The sequence below is a fragment of the Dendrobates tinctorius genome, unplaced genomic scaffold (genome assembly GCF_039654945.1).
Source record: "Dendrobates tinctorius isolate UK_male_01 unplaced genomic scaffold, ASM3965494v1 ptg000022l, whole genome shotgun sequence".
Taxonomy (NCBI): Eukaryota; Metazoa; Chordata; class Amphibia; order Anura; family Dendrobatidae; genus Dendrobates; species Dendrobates tinctorius.
In genome coordinates, this window is record NW_027361690.1 from 21784681 (window position 1) to 21805442 (window position 20762).

Sequence of the window (20762 nt, forward strand, 5' to 3'; positions counted from 1 at the left end):
ACGGAGATTTAGATTTCGTCATCTCAGCTGCATGATTTGCGACTTGTGGACAGGCTGAATACATGTGGAAATTCCCTAACAAACAGGCATTCCACACATGTATTCAAGCTGTCTAGCAGTCGCAAATCATGCAGTTGAGACGTCGAAAACTATATTTCCGAGCACGCCAAAATATTCGGAGGACACCCGAGCATGCTCGGGAAAACCCGAGCATCAATGCTATTCGCTCATCACTAACTATAATGAGGCAGCAGAGTTAATCTGGACTCCATCTGGCCTCTGTTTAGCGGTGTCGTTTTTTCAGAATTGCACAAAACTGTGTCGGACCACGCTTTTACACATGCCTACTGTAAAAAGACATACCACCGAATCATTCATCAGACAGCGTCCACAATGCCTCCATCTGCCTCATTATAGGGAATCATCTGCTGGGGGTTTCGTCAGAATAACGCATTTCAGAGATTTACAAGGAAACCCCGGTGTAAGTGCTCAGGGCAGAATGCAGGATAAATACGAGCTCAGCTTTACCTCGATCTTTGGGAGGCAGAATGAACGAATCAACAGCAGGTAAAGTATTGATTTCATTTATTTTTTACACCATTCCTCATGCGGCATAAGTGATTAGATGACCTCATTCTTCGGGTCGGTGCGATTACAGTGATACTAATGTATATAAGTTTTTCTGTTTGGCTGCTGTCACACACTAAAGTGCTTTTTTTTTTTGCAAAAACTAGTTTATGCATTACCATATTTTGAGAGCTACAATTTTTCCATAAAGCAGCCAACAGAGTCATATGAGGGCTTGTTTTTTGCGGGACGAGTTGACTTTTTTTTATTGGTGACATTTTTGGACACATGACATTTTTTGATCGTTTTCTATTATGATTTTTGGCAGGAAGAATGAACAAAAACCAGCAATTCAGAAACTGTTTTCTGGGTTTTTTTTATGCCGTTCGATGTGTAGTAGAATTGATAAGGCAGCTTTATTCTTTGGGTGAGTACAATTACAGCGATGCTACATTTCTATCATTTTTTATGTTTTGACGCTATAACACAATAAAAACTATTTTATAGAAAAAATTATTAATTTTGCATCACTTCATTCTAAGACCTATAACTTTTTTATTTTTCCGCTGTTGGAGCTGTTTAGCAGCATATTTTTGTGGGACAAAATTACATATCTTTTACAGTGTTCAATAAAGGGGGTAACTAGTGGCACAGTTTTATAAGTCGGGTTTTGACACGGCAATACAAAATATGGGTATTTCTTTTGATTTTTTTGCTACATTAAATATATTTATTTCTGGGTACAATTTTTATAATTATTTTGTAATTTTAAAAAAATATTTTTACTTTTTTCTTCACTTTTTTACATTTTTATATTGTCTCACTATGGGACTTTCACTTTTTGCAGTCTGATCACTTGTAAAGTATAGCAAAGCAGGAACTTTGCTTCACTTAACAAACTGTCAGTGCTGCACTGACGGACAAACTTGCTACATCATGAGGGCGCCGGAGAGCAGAGGTCCCTCCCTCTGCATGCCTTCTAAATGATGCTATCACCGGGAGCAGTGCGGGCACTCTTCCTGGCACTGAGTACCGGGTGTTGGCTGTCAGAATCAGCTGACACCCGGTGGCGATTGCCTGCGCACAGCCTTGTCATGACGTATATATGCTGCATCGATTGGGAAGTAATTCCTGATGATGATGTACACTCACTGGCCACTTTATTAGGTACACCTGTCCAACTGTGTGTTAAGACTTAATTTCTAATCAGCCAATCACATGGCGGCAACTCAGTGCATTTAGGCATGTAGACATGGTCAAGACAATCTCCTGCAGTTCAAACCGAGCATCAGTATGGGGAAGAAAGGTGATTTGAGTGCCTTTGAACGTGGCATGATTGTTGGTGCCAGAAGGGCTGGTCTGAGTATTTCAGAAACTGCTGATCTACTGGGATTTTCACGCACAACCATCTCTAGGGTTTACAGAGAATGGTCCGAAAAAGAAAAAAAATCCAGTGAGCGGCAGTTCTGTGGCCGGAAATGCCTTGTTGATGCCAGAGGTCAGAGGAGAATGGGCATACTGGTTCGAGCTGATAGAAAGGCAACAGTGACTCAAATTGCCACCCGTTACAACCAAGGTAGGCAGAAGAGCATCTCTGAACGCACAGTGCGTCGAACTTTGAGGCAGATGGGCTACAGCAGCAGAAGACCACACTGGGTACCACTCCTCTCAGCTAAGAACAGGCATCTGATGGCTACTTTCAGCAGGATAATGCGCCATGTCATAAAGCTCGAATCATCTCAGATTGGTTTCTTGAACATGACAATGAGTTCACTGTACTCAAATGGCCTCCTCAGTCACCAGATCTCAATCCAATAGAGCATCTTTGGGATGTGGTGGAACGGGAGATTCGCATCAGGGATGTGCAGCCGACAAATCTGCGCCAACTGTGTGATGCCATCATGTCAATATGGTCCAAAATCTCTGAGGAATGCTTCCAGCACCTTGTTGAATCTCTGCCACGAAGAATTGAGGCAGTTCTGAAGGCAAAAGGGGGTCCAACCCGTTACTAGCATGGTGTACCTAATAAAGTGGCCAGTGAGTGTATATATACTGCAAATGTCAGGAAGGGGTTAATAGGAAATTTGCTGGCGTGACACTGACATATACTTTCAGAAGATGTAGTGAGATCTAACATGAGCATACAAGACAGAAGCATATATTAACTGTACTAAAATGACTAGCAGTATATGCAAGATAGGATTAAAACTGTTGCACAGTAAGGGAATAATTGTTTATCTTTAAATGCATAAATCATTGCAAATCCTATCTGCTTTAAATGCCCAGAAAGGTCAAACAGATGTATTCTTACTGGAAACACACTATTCAGTGGTCTGCTTTGTATCACGTACACATCCTTAGATTTCTCCTTTTCCTTCAAGGTGATACTGGTAGTCTTTTGTTAATCACTTTCTCACAGTCTCTCCTATGCATTTTATTGCCAAGATATTTACGCATCAGGGATGCTTAATCTACTTCTGGAACAGCAAAAGTAGACAATCACTACTAGGTAGTGTTGTAAATGAAGACAACTGTAACTGCACACATGACGCAGGTCAATCAATAGACATTCCTGTGTATGTTATTATTGAGTAACTTTATAAATATATTTAACTCAATTTTCAGGTATATTTACAATGAAAAACGTGGTGTTCAGTTTTAAAAACAGTATTTCAGAGTCACTCTGGCATGACCCTGCTTGGGAAATAAAGACATAGGTTTTCCCCCAAATGTCTGTAGCTACGTATCATATGTTTCCTTTCCGGAGTTAGGACACAATGTATAGTCAGAGTATTTATTATTATTGTTTATTTATATAGCACCATTGATTCCTGGGTGCTGTACGTGAGAAGGGGTTACATACAAATTACAGATATCACTTACAGTAAACAAACTAACAATCACAGACTGATACAGAGGGGAGAGGACCCTGTTCTTGCAGGCTTACATTCTACAGGATGGTGGGGAAGGAGACAGTAGGTTCGGGAGTTGCGGCAGCTCCGGTGTTGGTGAGACGGTAGCTTCGGTAGTGGTGAGGAGGCAGCTGGGTCATTGCAGGCTGTAAGCTTTCTTGAAGAGGTGGGTTTTCAGGTTCTGTCTGAAGGATCCAAGTGTGGTTGATAGTCGGACGTGTTGGGGCACAGAATTCCAGAGGATGGGGGATATTTGGGAGAAGTCTTGGAGGCGGTTGGGTAAGGTGCGAATAAGTGTGGAGGAGAGAAGGAGGTCTTGGGAGGACCGGAGATTACATGAGGAAAGATTTCAGGGAGACTAATTTAGAGAGATATATTGAGGAGACAGGTCATGGATAGCTTTGTAGGTCAGTATTAGCAATTTGAACTTGATACTCTGAGGGAATGGGAGCCAGTGGAGAGATATGCATAAGGGAGAAGTGGAGGAGTAACGAGGAGGCCGAGTGTTAGCAGGGAGGCCACAGAAAAGAATGTTGCAGTAGTCGAGGTGGGAGATGATGAGGGCATGCACAAGCATTTTAGTAGATTGAGGGTTGAGGAAGGGATGGATTCTGGAAATATTTTTGAGCTGGAGGGGACAAGAGGTGGAAAGAGCTTGGATGTGCGGTTTGAAGGACAGGGCCAAGTCAAGGGTTACTCCGAGGCAGCAGACTTCCGGTACGGGGGAAAGCGTGATGTCATTAATTGTGATAGGTCAGGTAAGGAAGATCTGTGAGATGGAGGAAAGATGATGAGTTCGGATTTGTCCACACTGAGTTTGAGGAAGTGAGAGGAGAAGGAGGAGGATATGGCTGATAGACACTCCGGGATTCTGGACAGCAGAGAGGTGACGTCTGGGCCAGAGAGGTAGATCTGAGTATCATCGGCATAAAGATGGTACTGGAAATCATGGGACTTTATTAGTTGTCCCAGGCCAAGTGTATAGATTGAGAAGAGTAGGGGTCCTAGAACAGAGCCTTGGGGGACTCCAACAGAGAGAGGGTGGGATGAGGAGGTAGTGTGGGAGTGGGAGACGCTGAATGTGTGGTTGGAAAGATATGAGATCCAGGATAGGGCGAGGTCTTTGATGCCAAAGGAGAAGAGGTTCTGTAGTAGGAGGCAGTGGTCAACTGTGTCGAAAGCAGAGGACAGGTCTAGAAGGAGGAGTATAGAGCATTGTTCGTTAGGTTTGGCTTTAAGTAGGTCGTTAGTAATTTTGGTCAGGACAGATGGGGCAGAAAAGCCTGGTGACAGATTCCTTTCAAAGGATGGATGATATATCTCTTCATGATGGTGGGGGGTCCATCCTATGAGAAAGAATACCTCTTTTAGACAAGTAAAAAGGCTGAGTCTCAGGTGAGGCACTCACCGGCCATGTCTTCACATTAGGTGTGCCCAGTGATCGGAGGACACAGCACAGCTGCTCAATGTCATTTTCTCCAGGAAAGAGGGGGGAACCATTCAAAAGCTCCCCAAAAATGCAGCCCATGGCCCACAGAGTACAGGTGTTAAATGACAAATGATCATTAAAAAAAATTATAATAATTTGTACTCAAGTGACAGATGCAATATTCAGCTCTGGCCTACACTGCTATGAACATTAATACAAAGAAAAAAAGCTATAAGATTTGGCCATCCATCATCTATATTATAGCTGATTATCCTGTCCATTAAATCATAGAAGACCTGTTGCCAAAATTTTTTTAATTGTTTACATGAAGTGGTTCTGAGGCTTTAGTAGGTTCATATAAAAATACAGTGAAATGTATATACCACACTTTTTTTGCAATGCAAATGTAAAGAAAAGCAATTTTGGAATTTTAACATTTTTTTTTACAATGTTTTTGTTTCATGTTGGAACAGTGGATATCTTGTATTTTTTGTTTCTTTGTATTATAAGTGCAATTTTTTAGTTTGTTTTGATGAGGGAGTTAAATTCTTCTTTCAACACATTATTTATCAAATGTTTTCCTATGCTTTATACTGACATAGAACAACATGACATAAAAGTCCTCTGGGGTGGGGTGCATTACATTTTTTCTCAGCTTTTCCACATTGGCAAGGGCTAGCACCCATTTTCCATGCACAGTAGCACATTTTAGCAGTCCTCATTGTAGACTGGGAACACACAACAACTCTTATACTAGTAAGGCTATATTCTGTCCACTTTTACTAAGGCACAAGGGTACATTATGACGAGTACCTCCTACATGTATTCTGTTTCCATCAGCAAAACAATTTTTTGTTTAAATCATCTTCTGCGAAATTTCCGATGCCATATTTGGATTAGTTGGTCATCCTCCACCTCCACTATTAAAGAGGACCTGATACCAAGTAAAAAGTGGTCAGTTTTTTTCTCTTATTTTATTCCTGCTGCTCTCCTAAATATTCAATTTTTTCAAATCCTCCAAACAGTTCCACATATATAGGTCTTTTTATTTAGTTGTACAGCTCTGGCAAAAATTAAGAGACCACTTTCAAATGTTCAGTATGTCTGATTTTTATCTTTATAGGTATATTTTTGAGTAAAATGTACCGTATTTTTCAGACTATAAGACGCACCCAGGTTTTAGAGGTGGAAAATAGGGGAAAAATATATTTGAACCAAAAAAAGTGGTAAAATATTTAATTACATAAATAACATACTATTATATGTGGTGTTAATATATATATATAATAGTATGTTATTATGTTGGAAGATGGTGCTGCGGGACTAGTGTGTTGTCTGCAAAGTACTGTATGAAGACGCTGGAGGGTGACTATTAGAATGGGGACACAGGGCTTATATTTAAAGCACCACTCCAGCACTAAAAAAATAACACTGGAGTGCTGCTTTAAGATCCCATGGGAGAACTATAACTCCCAGCAAGTCATGCAGATTCTATGGCATGCTGGGAGTTATAGTTCACCACAGGATGTCAGAGTGATTTTTATGTGCTGCAATTACTAACCTTATAATTCATTCTTGTACAGGCTGTGCTCAGTGCAGGTCATGCAGCTAGGAAGCTACGCTGTGGTGAGGTAATGCAGCATCCCATGGCCGCACAGAGCCCTCTTATGACCTCACCACCGGTCATGCAAGAGGATGCTGCACTGTTTGTAGTGCGGTGTCTGCAGGACCTGTGACGACATCATGAAGAGGCAGGGTTTTGTGCGGTCATGTGATGCTCTAGCCTGCCCTCTTCATGACCTCACCACAGGTCCTCCACAGGAGCATTCCCCATTGCATCAGCACAGCCCTGGCTGTGATGCCTGTCAGGTATGTGGCGATCCCTTCTGCTGCACTCTGCTCCTGCCCCCTCCACCCTCCTCCTGCCCCCTCCACCACCAGACACAGATCTCCCCAGCTGCTGCAGGAATCGGTGCTGAACCATGTGGTTCTGTCATTTGCTGTTCCCTGCTCACTGCTCAGCTGACAGGAGAGTGGGGAAGCGGCTCATGAATATTTACTTCACTTTAAGTATCGGGACCACGTAGTTTTCCTGCCTCCTGCGATCCCAGTGTGATCTCACTCCACCGCTGCCCCCACCCCACATGCTACATTCCGACCATAAGACGCACTCACACTTTCCTCCCAAATTTGGAGGAAAAAAAGTGCGTCTTATGGTCCGAAAAATATGGTAAATTGTTCTTTTAGACTATAAACTTCTGACAACATGTCTCCAAATTTCCAAGCAATAAATTTATTTTTTTTTCTGAAAAGGAGAAATGGTCAAAATTAAAAAAAACAGTGCTTTTAGACCTCAAATAATGCAAAGAAAACAAGTTCATAATCATTTAGATACAACAATACTAATGTTTTAAGTTGGGAAGAGACCTGAAATCAATATTTTGTAGAATAACCATGATTTTTAATCACAGCTCTCATGTGTCTTGGCATGCTTTCCACCAGTCTTTCACACTGCTCCTGGTGCAAAAATGTAAGCAGTTCTTTTTTGTTTGATGGCGTGTGACTATCCATCATCCTCTAGATTACATTTCAGAGGTTTTCAATGGGGTTCAGGTCTGGAGAATAGGCTGCCCATGACAGGGTTTTGATATGGTGGTCTCTTAATTTTTGTCAGAGCTGTATTTTTCTGTTTTGTATGGTGGGTCATAGCTCGCAGAATTCTCTGGGGATAAGGGTCCCGTTTCACTTAGCAACGCACTTGTGATCCTGACAACGATATGACCTTGGTAAGGATCGCTGGTGCGACGCTAAATGGTCGCTAGCAAGCTGTCAAACAGGCAGATCTATTCAGCGACGCAGTAACCATCCAGCGATCCTCGGCGGTTGTTGGTACTTTGTCACACAGCAGCTTTTCTGAATTATTCCAGCCTGCGTCCCTGAGTTCTGCGTCGCCAACGAGGTCGCTCGTCGGGTCAAACACAGCGATGCGCGCTGGCCAGCGGGACACCGACGCTAAAAAAATGGCCCAGAACATTCAAGCACGATCAGCGATATCCAGCGGGGGGGGCCGGTCACCGCTGCGTGTCACATGTAGCGAGATCGCTGGCGAGGTCGCTGTTGTGTCACAAAATCGGTGACACTTCAGCGATCTCGCTAGCGATCTCGCTATGTGAGACGGGGGCTTAAGTCTTTAGGCTAAGTACCCCATGAGCATTGCCCACTTGGCGAAGACAATACTAGCCATTTATCTGATGTATTCCAATGTCTAGTAATTGCTTATTTAGTTACCATTAACATTTGAGCAGTTATGGTCCTGTGTGCCATAGGGAAATCTTCCAAGCCAACCAAGAGAAGAGCCACGGCAAGTGTGATGGAGATTTGCATTTTAGTTAAGCTCCTAAGAATGTGGGTAGTGGCTTTCCAGATGGGCTGTATTAGTTTGCAGTCTTACAAGGGAGAACTAAGATGTCCATGTTACTGCAGCACAATTCTTCTCCAGCACAAGTTGGGGCAAGTTAAAAATAACTGTTGTAGTCTGGCTGGCATTACCGTTGTATTTTTACGATTATTTCCTGTTACGTGATGCCAAATGTAAAAAAAAATTGATAAAAAATTTATATTGTTATGTCATATGATCCCTGAGGGCACTCGGCGCTGGCTTCACTCTCCCCACTTTCGGACGCATCACATACATCTAAAGGAAGTGAGAAAGCAGTAGCTCTCACTTCCTCTGGATATAAGCGAGTTGTCCAAAGGCGAGGAAAGTGGAGACAGTGCTGATTGTCCGCAGGAATCATGTGACATAACAATGTTATAAGTGCTACTATTTTACAAGAGTGAAATTAATAATATCCTTATTGAAAAAATTACCAAGTATGGGATTGACAAGGCTACGGTTAGGTGGATCCATAACTGGTTTAGAGATTGTACTCAAAGAGTGGTGATGAATGGTTGCACATCCAATTGGAGTATTTCAAGTGGAGTACCGCAAGGCACTGTCCTGGCCGCAGTGTTGTTCAACAATTTTATAAATGATCTAGATAAGGGAGCTGAAGCTAAACTAGTCAAATTTGCAGACAATGCAAGGCTAGGAGGGATAGCTAACACTAGAAAAGACAGAGAAAGCATTCAGAAGGATCTAGATAAGCTTCAACAATGGGCAGCAACTAATAGAATGGTATTTAACAGGTGAGAAATGCAAGACTATGTCTGGGCAAGAAAACCAAAAATTAGATCTACAAAATGGGATGAATAGAACTAAGCAACAGCACGTGTGAAAAATACTTGGGGTATACTACTAGATCACAGACTACACATGAGTAAACAGTGAGATGCAGCAGCAAAAAAGGCAAACATAGTTCTAGGATGTATTAAGAGAAGCATAGAGTCTAAATCACATGAAGTAATAACTCCCAGGCTTCATCTGGAATACTGTGTCTAGTACTGGGCACCACATTTAAAAAAAAAACATTGAAAAACTGGAACAAGTTCAGTGAAGAGCTATCAGGATGGTGAGCGGACTGCAAAGTATGTCCTATGAGGAAGAGTAAATGTCACAGTGTAGAGGGCTAATCCTTATTCTCATTTGCACATGGAAACACGAGAAGCAGCGGAATTAAACTGAAAGGGAGAAGATACAGATTAGATATTGGAAAAAAAATTTGACAGTGAGTGTGATCAACGAGTGGAACAGGCTGCCACGAGAGGTGGTGAGTTCTCCTTCAATGGAAGTCTTCAAACAGAGACTGGACAGACATCTGTCTGAGATGGTTTCCTGAATCCTGCATTGAGCAGGGGGTTGGACACATTAACACTGGAGGTCCCTTCAAACTCTAATATTGTATTATTCTATGATAATTGAGAAGATTCTGTACGACTTGTGGACAACCCTTTTACCATTATGCTATATATTATTCTGCTTAACTATGCACATATTCTTATATATACCGTACTTACTATACTCATCCACTAGGATGAGTGGTGCCAAAATTTTGCATGAAAAGCAAAATAGTAAGAAATATTCTGAGTAGATGTTGTGTGGGCAGTTCGATTTTACTTGAAGTCATTAATATAAACAAATGCAAAGTCACACCATTTTCAAACGTGAATGTTTCAAGTACTATTATTTGTAACAATAAGTCCTTTGCATCATTAGCCCTAAGTGCTTCTCAGACAAAGGACTGGAATAAGTTTAGAAAATTAGAAACCTGTACTGTAATCTTAATTAAATCTTCTAATTGTCTTTGTATTTTACAGGTATTCTGGAGATCAGAACAGTAACAGTTGGTGGGATAGTGGCAATCAAAGGAGTGCAAAGTGAATATTTTCTAGCCATGAACAAATCTGGAAAACTGTATGGAAAGGTAGAAATAAATTATAACCAAACCATTACATTGATTTTCTTAGATAAATAAATGCTTCAGAAATACAACCAAGAGAAGTAATTAATACATACCCCCTATTTTATCCCCAGCGCTCCAGCACCTCATCCCTGATCCTCCCTGATGGTCCTCCATTGATCCTCCACTTGGCTGCAGATATCACTTTCTGTATGCCGATCACTGGCCTCAGCGGTCTCGTGTCATATACCGCTGCAGCCAAAGTAAGCTGAAGACCAGAGGGGAGAATTGAGGATGCGGCACTGAAACTATGGGAATAATTTGGGTGAGTATATGTTATTTGCTTATCATAGCTCTATTTTCCAATTTTATAATGAACTCAGCAATCCAAAGTACCCAATACACTATACTAGGAGCAAACAGACAGAAGAGGGCTCATGTGCAAGAACAGTATATAGGCCCTTTGCAGTCCAAAAGCTCATTATAATGCACAATTCTAGCTGTTTAGTATATAGAATTAGGCACCAGAATCTCCAGTTCCCCTGTGCGACTGCACAGGTTGCACTAATGATATGTTCCCCCCGGCTATGTACTGTAAAAAGGGCTTCTCAGCTGTTTTTTACTGAGGCCACAACAGCTAGGATATGATGATTTTCGAGCGTCACCTCCACTGGCCCTAATCTAAGCCAATATTGAAAATATTGCTCAATTCACATTAGCAAAAAAGTGATGATTGTGTTTCTAAAGCAGAGTTTGATGTTGCCAGAAAAAGATCTGTGCAGCATAGAACCACCCACATATGGCCTAACAAAAATGGGGGCTCCACAGCACTGCTACTAATAACACCAAATGTTTAGTGCTTTAAGTTTCTAGCATGGATGGAAGGATTGGCTGGTTGTCAACTGATCTAGGCCAGCAAATCACCACTGTTTATAGACACACTTCCATATAGAATACAGGATAATAACATACACAGCGATCCAGTGTATAATTTTTGCATAGGTTTATCAAACTGCTATGACATCTAATACCTAGCTAACAGTAAAATGTTATGTATTTTAATAAAAGATAAATACAGTTTAACTGTTTTTAAATTATGGTAAGTTGCATTATAGATGACATTCTGTACTATTTTTATTTTGCAGAAGTTTTGCAATGAAGACTGCAACTTTCGGGAACTAATCCAGGAGAACAAATATAACACATATGCATCAGTAAATTGGACCCATAATGGAAAGGAGATGTTTGTTGCATTGAATAATAAAGGGTCGCCAATAAAAGGGAAGAAATCCAAGAAAGAAAACAAAAGCTCTCACTTCCTTCCAATTCAAACATCCTAACTATTAATTATCAGTTCCAGCAGAATATTTTTTTACCTTAATATTATTAATTATAATAATAAATACATACAAAAGGAAAAAGCTGGATCTACTACTGAAAATCCGAACAAGCTGGACTTGCACATGTATGTGGAGATTAAAGACCTCCACCTAAAAAAAAAAAAAGAAAAGGAGGAAAAAAAACTTTTAAAATGTACCCAAAGAAAGGATATAGCTAAATACAAGTTGTAAAAATTCTAAAGAGCTGTACAAACATATGTTAGTAATAATCCAGGGGTATTATTTTTTGTTAAATTATCCAACCCCAAAGAAGGAGGATTGACTTGATCATCTGATGATTTATTTTTAAAATGTAAATCTGCTTGTCAAATATGGCTGCTAAAAACATGTTTTATTTTTTTATTTTTTTAAAAGCAGATAATAGTGTTATGTAAAATATGTTGGACCATGAGGCTGCTGGAATGATGTCAGATTTTCAAGTCAATTCTGCATGTAGACACTGAGCTGAATCTAAGTAATTCTTAGTGAAATAACTATATGCACACTATAATATAAATCAAATTATAGTTTTACCTTTGTGACTATGGCATTCAAAAATATATTCATCCTCTGAGGGTATCCCACCATTGTCAGTAACTCCTCATTGTTATGAATGCCAGATGCTGCTCATATTTTAAACCAACAGTACTACATTACTCACTTGTCTATGTGCAGTTTGGTCTACATATGAAAACATCAATTTCTTGCAATACTGACCTAATAAAAGTATTTCAGTTATAAAACATTCTCTTTCTTAAACAGCTATTTATATTAGTTGTAATCTGTTTTGTTCGTGGATAGCAGAATTTAGTATACTTAAAGGGGTTGTCTAGTTTTATTGTGCAAGTCTGCAGATACTCTATGTGACTGCAGACTTGTGAATCTTCACATGGCATGTAGCGCGCTCTGGGAGGATTATCTAATGCCAGGAGTAGACAGTAAGGAGTGACCGCAGGTATGCCATTTGCATGCTTCCAGCCACATTCCGACTAGACATATCTTGCCTCGCTCAATATATTTGCATTGAGCGAGGCCATGCTCAACTAGTTGGCATGTGACCGCATGTATGCAAATCAAAAACTTGAAGTCACGAGCCCGCCGGCACCGGGTAATCTTCACAGCGCACAGTGTATGTAATGTGAGGATTCACAAGTCTTCAGACACATGGAGTGACTACAGACTTGTGTCCTGAGACTGGACACACAAGGTCAATTGCAGGAAATCCTTTTGATTTTAAGGAGTTAATTTGTTCCATAGCAATACTGACCAAAGTAGAAAGTAAAATATCTGATGATCATCTTTGAAAGTGATAGCTATGGTTTTAGGATAGAGTAGAAAGAGTTTTTCTTGCCTAGAATGCCCTAATTTATTACATGGCTGGCATACGATGTAGTGTGTAAATATTATGTATCTGACCCATCAGTGTTGAAAGATTGGAATTAGCGTTAAGTAATATTCAAGCTGTACTGGTATCTACCAATATGACATTGTGGATCAATGTGCCCTAAGTTCAAAGCTGGCTTTACTAGGTCTTGACACAACATTTTTTGCCCTATTTATCAACCCTGCAAACACATGTTACTAGCTGGTCAAACCTGGCAGACAGTTCCTTCGAAAAACCTATTTCTCAACCATCTACAAAGCAGAAACGTTACATATTTGCAATGTGCAATAATTTTTTCCAGTGCAGGCTTTGACAGATGTTTGTACTCAAAGGTATAAGGATCCTGACAGCGCCGGCGTACAGCCTCCGCTGAGCAGGGACTCACCCGCACTGTAGGGACCCCTGGGGACAAGAACAGCCAGAAAGTACAGATGCACAGGACCTGAACGCTGAAGTTTAGCAGCCGGCAAAACGGAGTTCATACACAGTACGGGCAAACGAGGTACAGGAGGGGTAAACAGACGGGAGGTCGGACAAAGCCAAAGGTCATACACAAGAGGGCGGTGCGGTACCAAAGGGACGAGCAGAGAGCAGTCATATCACAAGCAGAGAGTCATACACGAGAGAGTGGTGCGGTACAAGAGAGGCAGGCAGACCTCGTAACAGGGACAGAACCGGATCACAACCAAACAAACAACAAGTTATCAGGCACAAGGCACACATATACAAGAGGTCAACTAACTCAGCCGAGGGCAGGAGTATAACTGACACTGGACCTAGGTCCAGTGAACATTAAATAGCTGCCCTCTGCCAGAGAGAGGCAGAACAATTAACCCCCAGTCTGACCAGGACGGGCCAAAGCGAAACCCTGCCCTGGATCATGACAAAAGGGGTTTTACTAGATTGGACAAAAAATTAAAAGGGTTGTCTAACAGTCATTTCTTTTTGTAGCCAAGAACTGAATTAATATAATACACAAATGAATACTCACCTTCCAGCATATCCAAGGATCCAGTGCAGCCTACTCTGGGGATGTCAACACTGATGCAACCTATAATTGGATTTAGTACTAGGTCATGGGAATAAAAGAGTGTGTCATTGTAAAAAATATCCAAAAAGGTGTTCTACTAGTCACCCGCAGGGAATTACAGGTTGCAACAGTGCTGAGACTTCCAAACAAGGCACACATACCACTACTGGAGCCGGCATGCACTGGATCCATGGAGGTGCTCAAGGGTGATTGTGCCTCCACGTATTGTTGCTAAATAATCCATGGCTAAGAAAATTAAATAGCTAAAAGGGCAAAAAAGACTTTCTGGGACCTGTCAATCCAGTGCAGCTCCAGAACCACCACTCCAGTTTTCCTGGACAGTCTTTGGTTACCTTCTGTATTGATAACATCCCCATCTATCCTGTAACATGCTGAGGTCCATGAGCAGGCAGGGAAGTCATTCCTTGCATCAGGGTAAACAAAGATAGGCAGCTACCACCAGAGCAACAGTGTTGAATAGGCTGTGGATTTACTAGGTGAGAATGGGTTATTTTTCTTATTTTATTCCACTTCTTCCTCCATTTAGTAAGTTTATATTTCTGATCTAGGAACATAAATGGATATTAATATTTTCACTACAGATTAACTTGTAAAAACCTGCACGAACAAGAACAAAAAGTGGCTATTCCCCAAATTACAAATCATGTTGCCTTTTATGTACCAGGTAAAAAAAGAAACCTACATATATCATAAATGAAATGAAAGGGTCAAGTGTGCAATCATCGTCCTTAAAAAAAAAACCCATCAATAACCCTAATAGTAACAGCTTCAATTGCATTCCATCTGACCCTTACTACAACAGTAATACATATCACAACCAAAGCAGAACAATATCATCATCATCATCAATGATTCAAATAAGAATTTAAAATTAAAGATTCCTCTATAATATTACTTGCACCGTAAACTTAGAACTCCACTTTATTGATAAGATGATGACTGGAACAATTGTGATCATCACACCAAGACCGGCCCAACAATCTAAGTGTGTTTAAGTAATCTGAATTACTATGGCAGCAATTTTTTTTTAAAACAATAGATTTTAGTTATTCACAATTATTTCAAATACCACCCTTAAGAAATCAATTTAAAAAAATGAATGTGTGCAAAATTATGTTCAGGGAAATGGGTTATTAATGCACCCCCTGTTTAAGCAGCATCTGTTTTTGCTCTCAGCTGATTCGGGTTCGGCTTTGATAATCCTACATATCAGCTGTTATGGCTGGGGATAGCTGCACATTGCCAGACATTTCCACTGCAGTAGTGGTAGAAGAAATTTAGTATTCCATGACAGCCATGTAATGAATCGATAGGCTTAGTAAGGATGGACTCGTCAATGTAGGGGTCGTCTCGTCTTAATCAGAAAAATATATTAAGCAGAAACCCCCCTCTGTGATGCCTAAATGCCCTAAGGGCCGTAGAGCTGTAAACAAATGCTATATATTGCAGGGCTTTATAACATGAGAATCGATCCACAACATTTTCATCTTATTCAAATTATCTTCTTCTAGTCTTCAGACAACTAATGAGGTTAACAGATCCTAAAATCAAAATGTATGTAGACTTGCAAAGTACATCTAAAATCTGCATTGAAGTACACTGTCTAGTATTAATAACCTTATCATGTGTCAAAGTTGACGTCTGTGTGAATAAGGGCAGACAAGGACCGGGTCCCAACCACTGGACACCAGTCAGGGGAAGCCTTTAAATACAAATTCCAGCTCAGGAGAGGGAGGCCACACCCCCAGCTTGCACAGAATGCAAAAATACAAAGCAAAAACACAAAAATTGAGCTTGGTTTGAGTTGGTACACATGCAGCATATAAATGCATGTCCACATGGCCAAAAAGCATACAAAACCGACAAAAGACAAAATGAAAAAAATCCTGCTATAATTCAGTAAAAAGCAAAAGTGCATTTAAATCATACAGAGTTCTTAGTAATACTATATTTGATCAAACATAGCATAAAAGCCGTCCCACCATCGACAAGGTGACTCTGTGGTCGGGGCGGTCCTACACTGTCTAGTATTAATAACCTTATCATGTGTCAAAGTTGACGTCTGAGCTGGAATTTGTATTTAAAGGCTTCCCCTGACTGGTGTCCAGTGGTTGGGACCCGGTCCTTGTCTGCCCTTATTCACACAGACGTCAACTTTGACACATGATAAGGTTATTAATACTAGACAGTGTAGGACCGCCCCGACCACAGAGTCACCTTGTCGATGGTGGGACGGCTTTTATGCTATGTTTGATCAAATACAGTATTACTAAGAACTCTGTATGATTTAAATGCACTTTTGCTTTTTACTTATTTAATTATAGCAGGGTTTTTTTCATTTTGTCTTTTGTAGGTTTTGTATTAAAGTATATACTGGACTTGCCTGGAATGAGTTGAACGGGTTGTTCACTACTCGATGATGACCCTGAGCAGCTAAAGTGCTCCAAATGTAATAAAAAACATTTACTTACTCCATACAGACTGACACCGCTTCTCCAATATCGGTGCTGTATTTTCCAGCCTTCACCTGACATTGATATGTCATGTGACCACTGCAGCCAATCAGCAAGTGTTGATTGGCTGCAGCCTTTCGGCATTCTATCAGAGCAGAATTCTGTTTAGATGCAATCATGGAGGCTGCAGGCAATCGGGTGCTACCAGAAAACACAGAGCTCATGTAGGAAGAGCAGCGGTTGGACATTTTGGATGTTAATATGGGAAATTTGTTTAGTAGTGCAGGGTTCCCCAACTCCAGTCCTCAAGGCCCACCAACAGGTCATGTTTTCAGGATTTCCTTAGTACTGCCCAGGTTATAATTGCATCACCTGTAGAATACAAGGGAAATCCTGAAAATATGAACTGTTGGTGGGTCTTGAGGACTGGAGTTGAGGAACCCTGTAGTAGTGGACAACACATTAAAGCAGCTACATTAAGGTGGTGGTGGGGAGTGGTTTTGTGTAAAACATTTGTGTAAAAGTTCTTTAAGAATACATTCCATCATTTTTTTTTTGAAAACCAAATGACCCTTATTCCTTATCCAAAAACACACACCTGGTTCAGGCTCCCTACATTTTCGTGGCCCTAAACACACTGCAGAACAGGACTGCATCCCTCTATGTCCTGCACTTATTACAGGTCCCAAAAAAACAAACCACAGAACAAATGAGAAAGCTACAAGCATGATTAATTGCCATTAAACTGTCTTGCAAAATACATAAATGTTTGGCAACCATAAAACAGTGTGGTATCATTTCAACACCAACTAATAAAAAAAACCTGGGCAAATAAGCCATATGTACTAAACTAATTTTAGAAGTTAAACTATCACTACTTTTTGGTCATAGTCATGTACATAATAAAGTTTGTGGATAAGTTATCCTTCATCTCTCAGAAAATATAGCAAAAGTTGAAATGACTTGTTTTATATGTAATATAAAACTATTTTTTGTTTAATTGTTCTTAGAACATATAGCTTTCAGCAGTTATTAATGCATTCTGGTTCACAGCATCAAACTATATTATAGCTGTATTTGAACATTATTGTTTTAAGTTATTTAAACTGATGTTATTTATATAAAAAAAACTTATTAAGCTGTATCTGTCTCATATGCTTTTAATTCTACAAAATAACAAATCATAACGGGAAAGTCTGGCAAAGCTGCAGTTTCTTCTCCCCAGTGACTAGACGCCATGTCTGGTACACAACTCTGCTGCCAGCATACACTGGATGGCAGACAAAAATGAAAGCTTGCGGCAACAGTAACGATAGATGTCTCAGAAAGAACAATAGAAATATGCAAAATATCCTACGCCCTGTAGAAGTACTAAAGAAAGCAATGAAAAGATAACCTAAAATAAAATTGCCATTGTTATTGGGATACAAAATACAGGCATAAATTAATATATAAAATAGTTTGGTGCACAAATCAGCATTTTTTTTATGCAATTTGAGAGACTATTTAATGACCAAGTAGTTTCATTGCAAATTTCTGGTAATTACAGGGTTACTCCCATCTTTACAGATTGATAGTGTCAGATTGTACCTGTAAAAAGAATCATTTTTGCAATTTACAACTAATTATTATTTACAGCCCATCTTTTATTTTCCCTCGTTTATAGCTTGTTGCATTTCTTTTTTTTTCTGAATTCAGTAAAAATGTAAAAAAAATAGGAAATTCACTGCTATTTTTCAATTTTTCCGCTTTTTACGACCACAAAGGATTGCTAAAACACATTTAATTATGTTCACCTTTTGGTAGAAACTAGTTTTATATATTGGACTTTTTTGTTTTCAATGGAGCGAGGCTAGAAAAGGCTATTCAGACTGGTAGTGTCTCTTTTATTTTAGTTTATTTACAGTTAGGTCCATGAATATTTGGACAGAGACAATATTTTTCTAATTTTGGTTCTAGACATTACCACAATGAATTTTAAACAAAACAATTCAGAGATGCAGTTGAAGTTCAGACTTTCAGCTTTCATTTGAGGGTATTCACATTAAAATTGGATGAAGGGTTTAGGAGTTTCAGCTCCTTAACATGTGCCACCCTGTTTTTAAAGGGACCAAAAGTAATTGGACAGATTAAATAATTGTAAATAAAATGTTCATTTCTAGTACTTGGTTGAAAACCCTTTGTTGGCAATGACTGCCTGAAGTCTTGAACTCATGGACATCACCAGATGCTGTGTTTCCTCCTTTTTGATGCTCTGCCAGGCCTTCACTGCGGTGGTTTTCAGTTGCTGTTTGTGGGCCTTTCTGTCTGAAGTTTAGTCTTTAACAAGTGAAATGCATGCTCAATTGTGCTGAGATAAGGTGACTGACTTGGCCATTCAAGAATGTTCCACTTCTTTGCTTTATTAAACTCCTGGGTTGCTTTGGCTTTATGTTTTGGGTCATTGTCCATCTGTAGTATAAAACGACGACCAATCAGTTTGGCTACATTTGGCTGGATCTGAGCACACAGTATGGCTCTGAATACCTCAGAATTCATTCGGCTGCTTCTCTCCTGTCACATCATCAATAAACACTAGTGACCCAGGGCCACTGGCAGCCATGCATGCCCAAGCCATCACACTGCCTCCGCCGTGTTTTACAGATGATTTGGTATGCTTTGGATCATGAGCTGTACCACGCCTTCACCATATTTTTCTCTTTCCATCATTCTGGTTGAGGTTGATCTTGGTTTCATCTGTCCAAAGAATATTCTGCCAGAACTGTGCTGGCTTTTTTAGATGTTTTTTAGCAAAGTCCAGTTTAGCCTTTTGATTCTTGATGCTTATGAGTGGCTTGCACCGTGCAGTGAACCCTCTGTATTTACTTTCATGCAGTCTTCTCTTTATGGTAGATTTGGATATTGATACGCCTACCTCCTGGAGAGTGTGGTTCATTGGTTGGCTGTTGTGAAGGGGTTTCTCTTCTCCATGGAGATTATTCAGCGATCATCCACCACTGTTGTCTTCCGTGGCCACCCAGGTCTTTTTGCATTGATGAGTTCACCAGTGCTTTCTTTCTTTCTCAGGATGTACCAAACTGTAGATTTTGCCAATCCTAATGTTGTAGCAATTTCTCGCATGGGTTTTTTCTGTTTTTGCAGCTTAAGGATGGCTTGTTTCACCTGCATGGAGAGCTCCTTTGACCGCCTGTTTCCTTCACAGCAAAACCTTCCAAATGCAAGTAACACACCTCAAATCAACTCCAGGCCTTTTATCTGCTTAATTGAGAATGACATAATGAAGGGATTGCCCACACCCGTCCATGAAATAGCTTTGGAGTCAATTGTCCAATTACTGTATTTTTGGTCCCTTTAAAAACAGGGTGGCACATGTTAAGAAGCTGAAACTCCTAAACTCTTCATCCAATTTTAATGTGGATACCCTCAAATGAAAGCTGAAAGTCTGAACTTCAACTGCATCTGAATTGTTTTGTTTAAAATTCGTTGTGGCAATGTCTAGAGCCAAAATTAGAAAAATGTTGTCTCTGTCCAAATATATATGGACCTGTTTGTTTTTTTCTATTTTATTTTTCTTTTCATTTATTTTATACACTATGTAGCTCATAAGGTCTTAAGAAATTTTAACATATTAATACATCTTTTTCATTGCTGATTTCACCTTTAACTGGGGTTGGGACATTAGATGCAGTTAAAGGGTAATTTCAGCCCCCTGCCTGCACAACAGAGCTAACTAGGACTCCTAGGATCCAGCAACTCCTGCTCTTTCACTACATCCAGCGATCATATGTTCACTGGGTCAGGATGAAAAAGCACGGTAAGTGCTTGCTAATCTTAAACACAAGCACTGGTTCAGAACTGCGTACACAGAGATTGAGAAGTTAAATATGATGAAAAATCATGTTTATCTTCTCTCTGTGGAGTGTGGCTGTGTATGACACACAACTTCCCATGTCCACAGCTGTACGATCTTCTGCAACTTATTTACTATGCAGTGACGTTTTGGAATGTCAATGTAAAGTGTGGACTTCCAACAAGTTAACAGTCTATGGGCAGTCCAGAAGCAGGTAAGGAACCTGGGATTTTTTGTTTTTTCTCTTTCATTTTTTCCTCCCCTTCTTCCAAAAGCAAAAACTTTTTTATTTATATTTTATTTATATTTATAGCATTATTCATTTCACCATGCAATGTACGATAAAAAAGGTAAAAAAAAAACAAGAGGGGTGGTGAAAAGAAAATGGAATTCCGCCT

General features: G+C 40.1%; 2 protein-coding genes across 3 annotated transcripts in view; one reads left to right on the forward strand and one right to left on the reverse strand.

Moving 5' to 3' along the window:
• The window catches only part of FGF7 (fibroblast growth factor 7), a 130332-nt gene extending 114631 nt beyond the window's left edge, over positions 1-15701 (forward strand). For both annotated transcript variants that reach the window (XM_073568469.1, XM_073568470.1), the window contains exons 3-4: positions 10165-10271; positions 11393-15701. In XM_073568469.1, the coding sequence (XP_073424570.1) occupies positions 10165-10271; positions 11393-11587 (302 nt within the window). In that variant the 3' untranslated portion in view covers positions 11588-15701. The remainder of the gene's footprint in view (positions 1-10164; positions 10272-11392) is intronic.
• The window catches only part of FAM227B (family with sequence similarity 227 member B), a 1066637-nt gene that overhangs the window by 745817 nt on the left and 300058 nt on the right, over positions 1-20762 (reverse strand). The window lies entirely within an intron of this gene.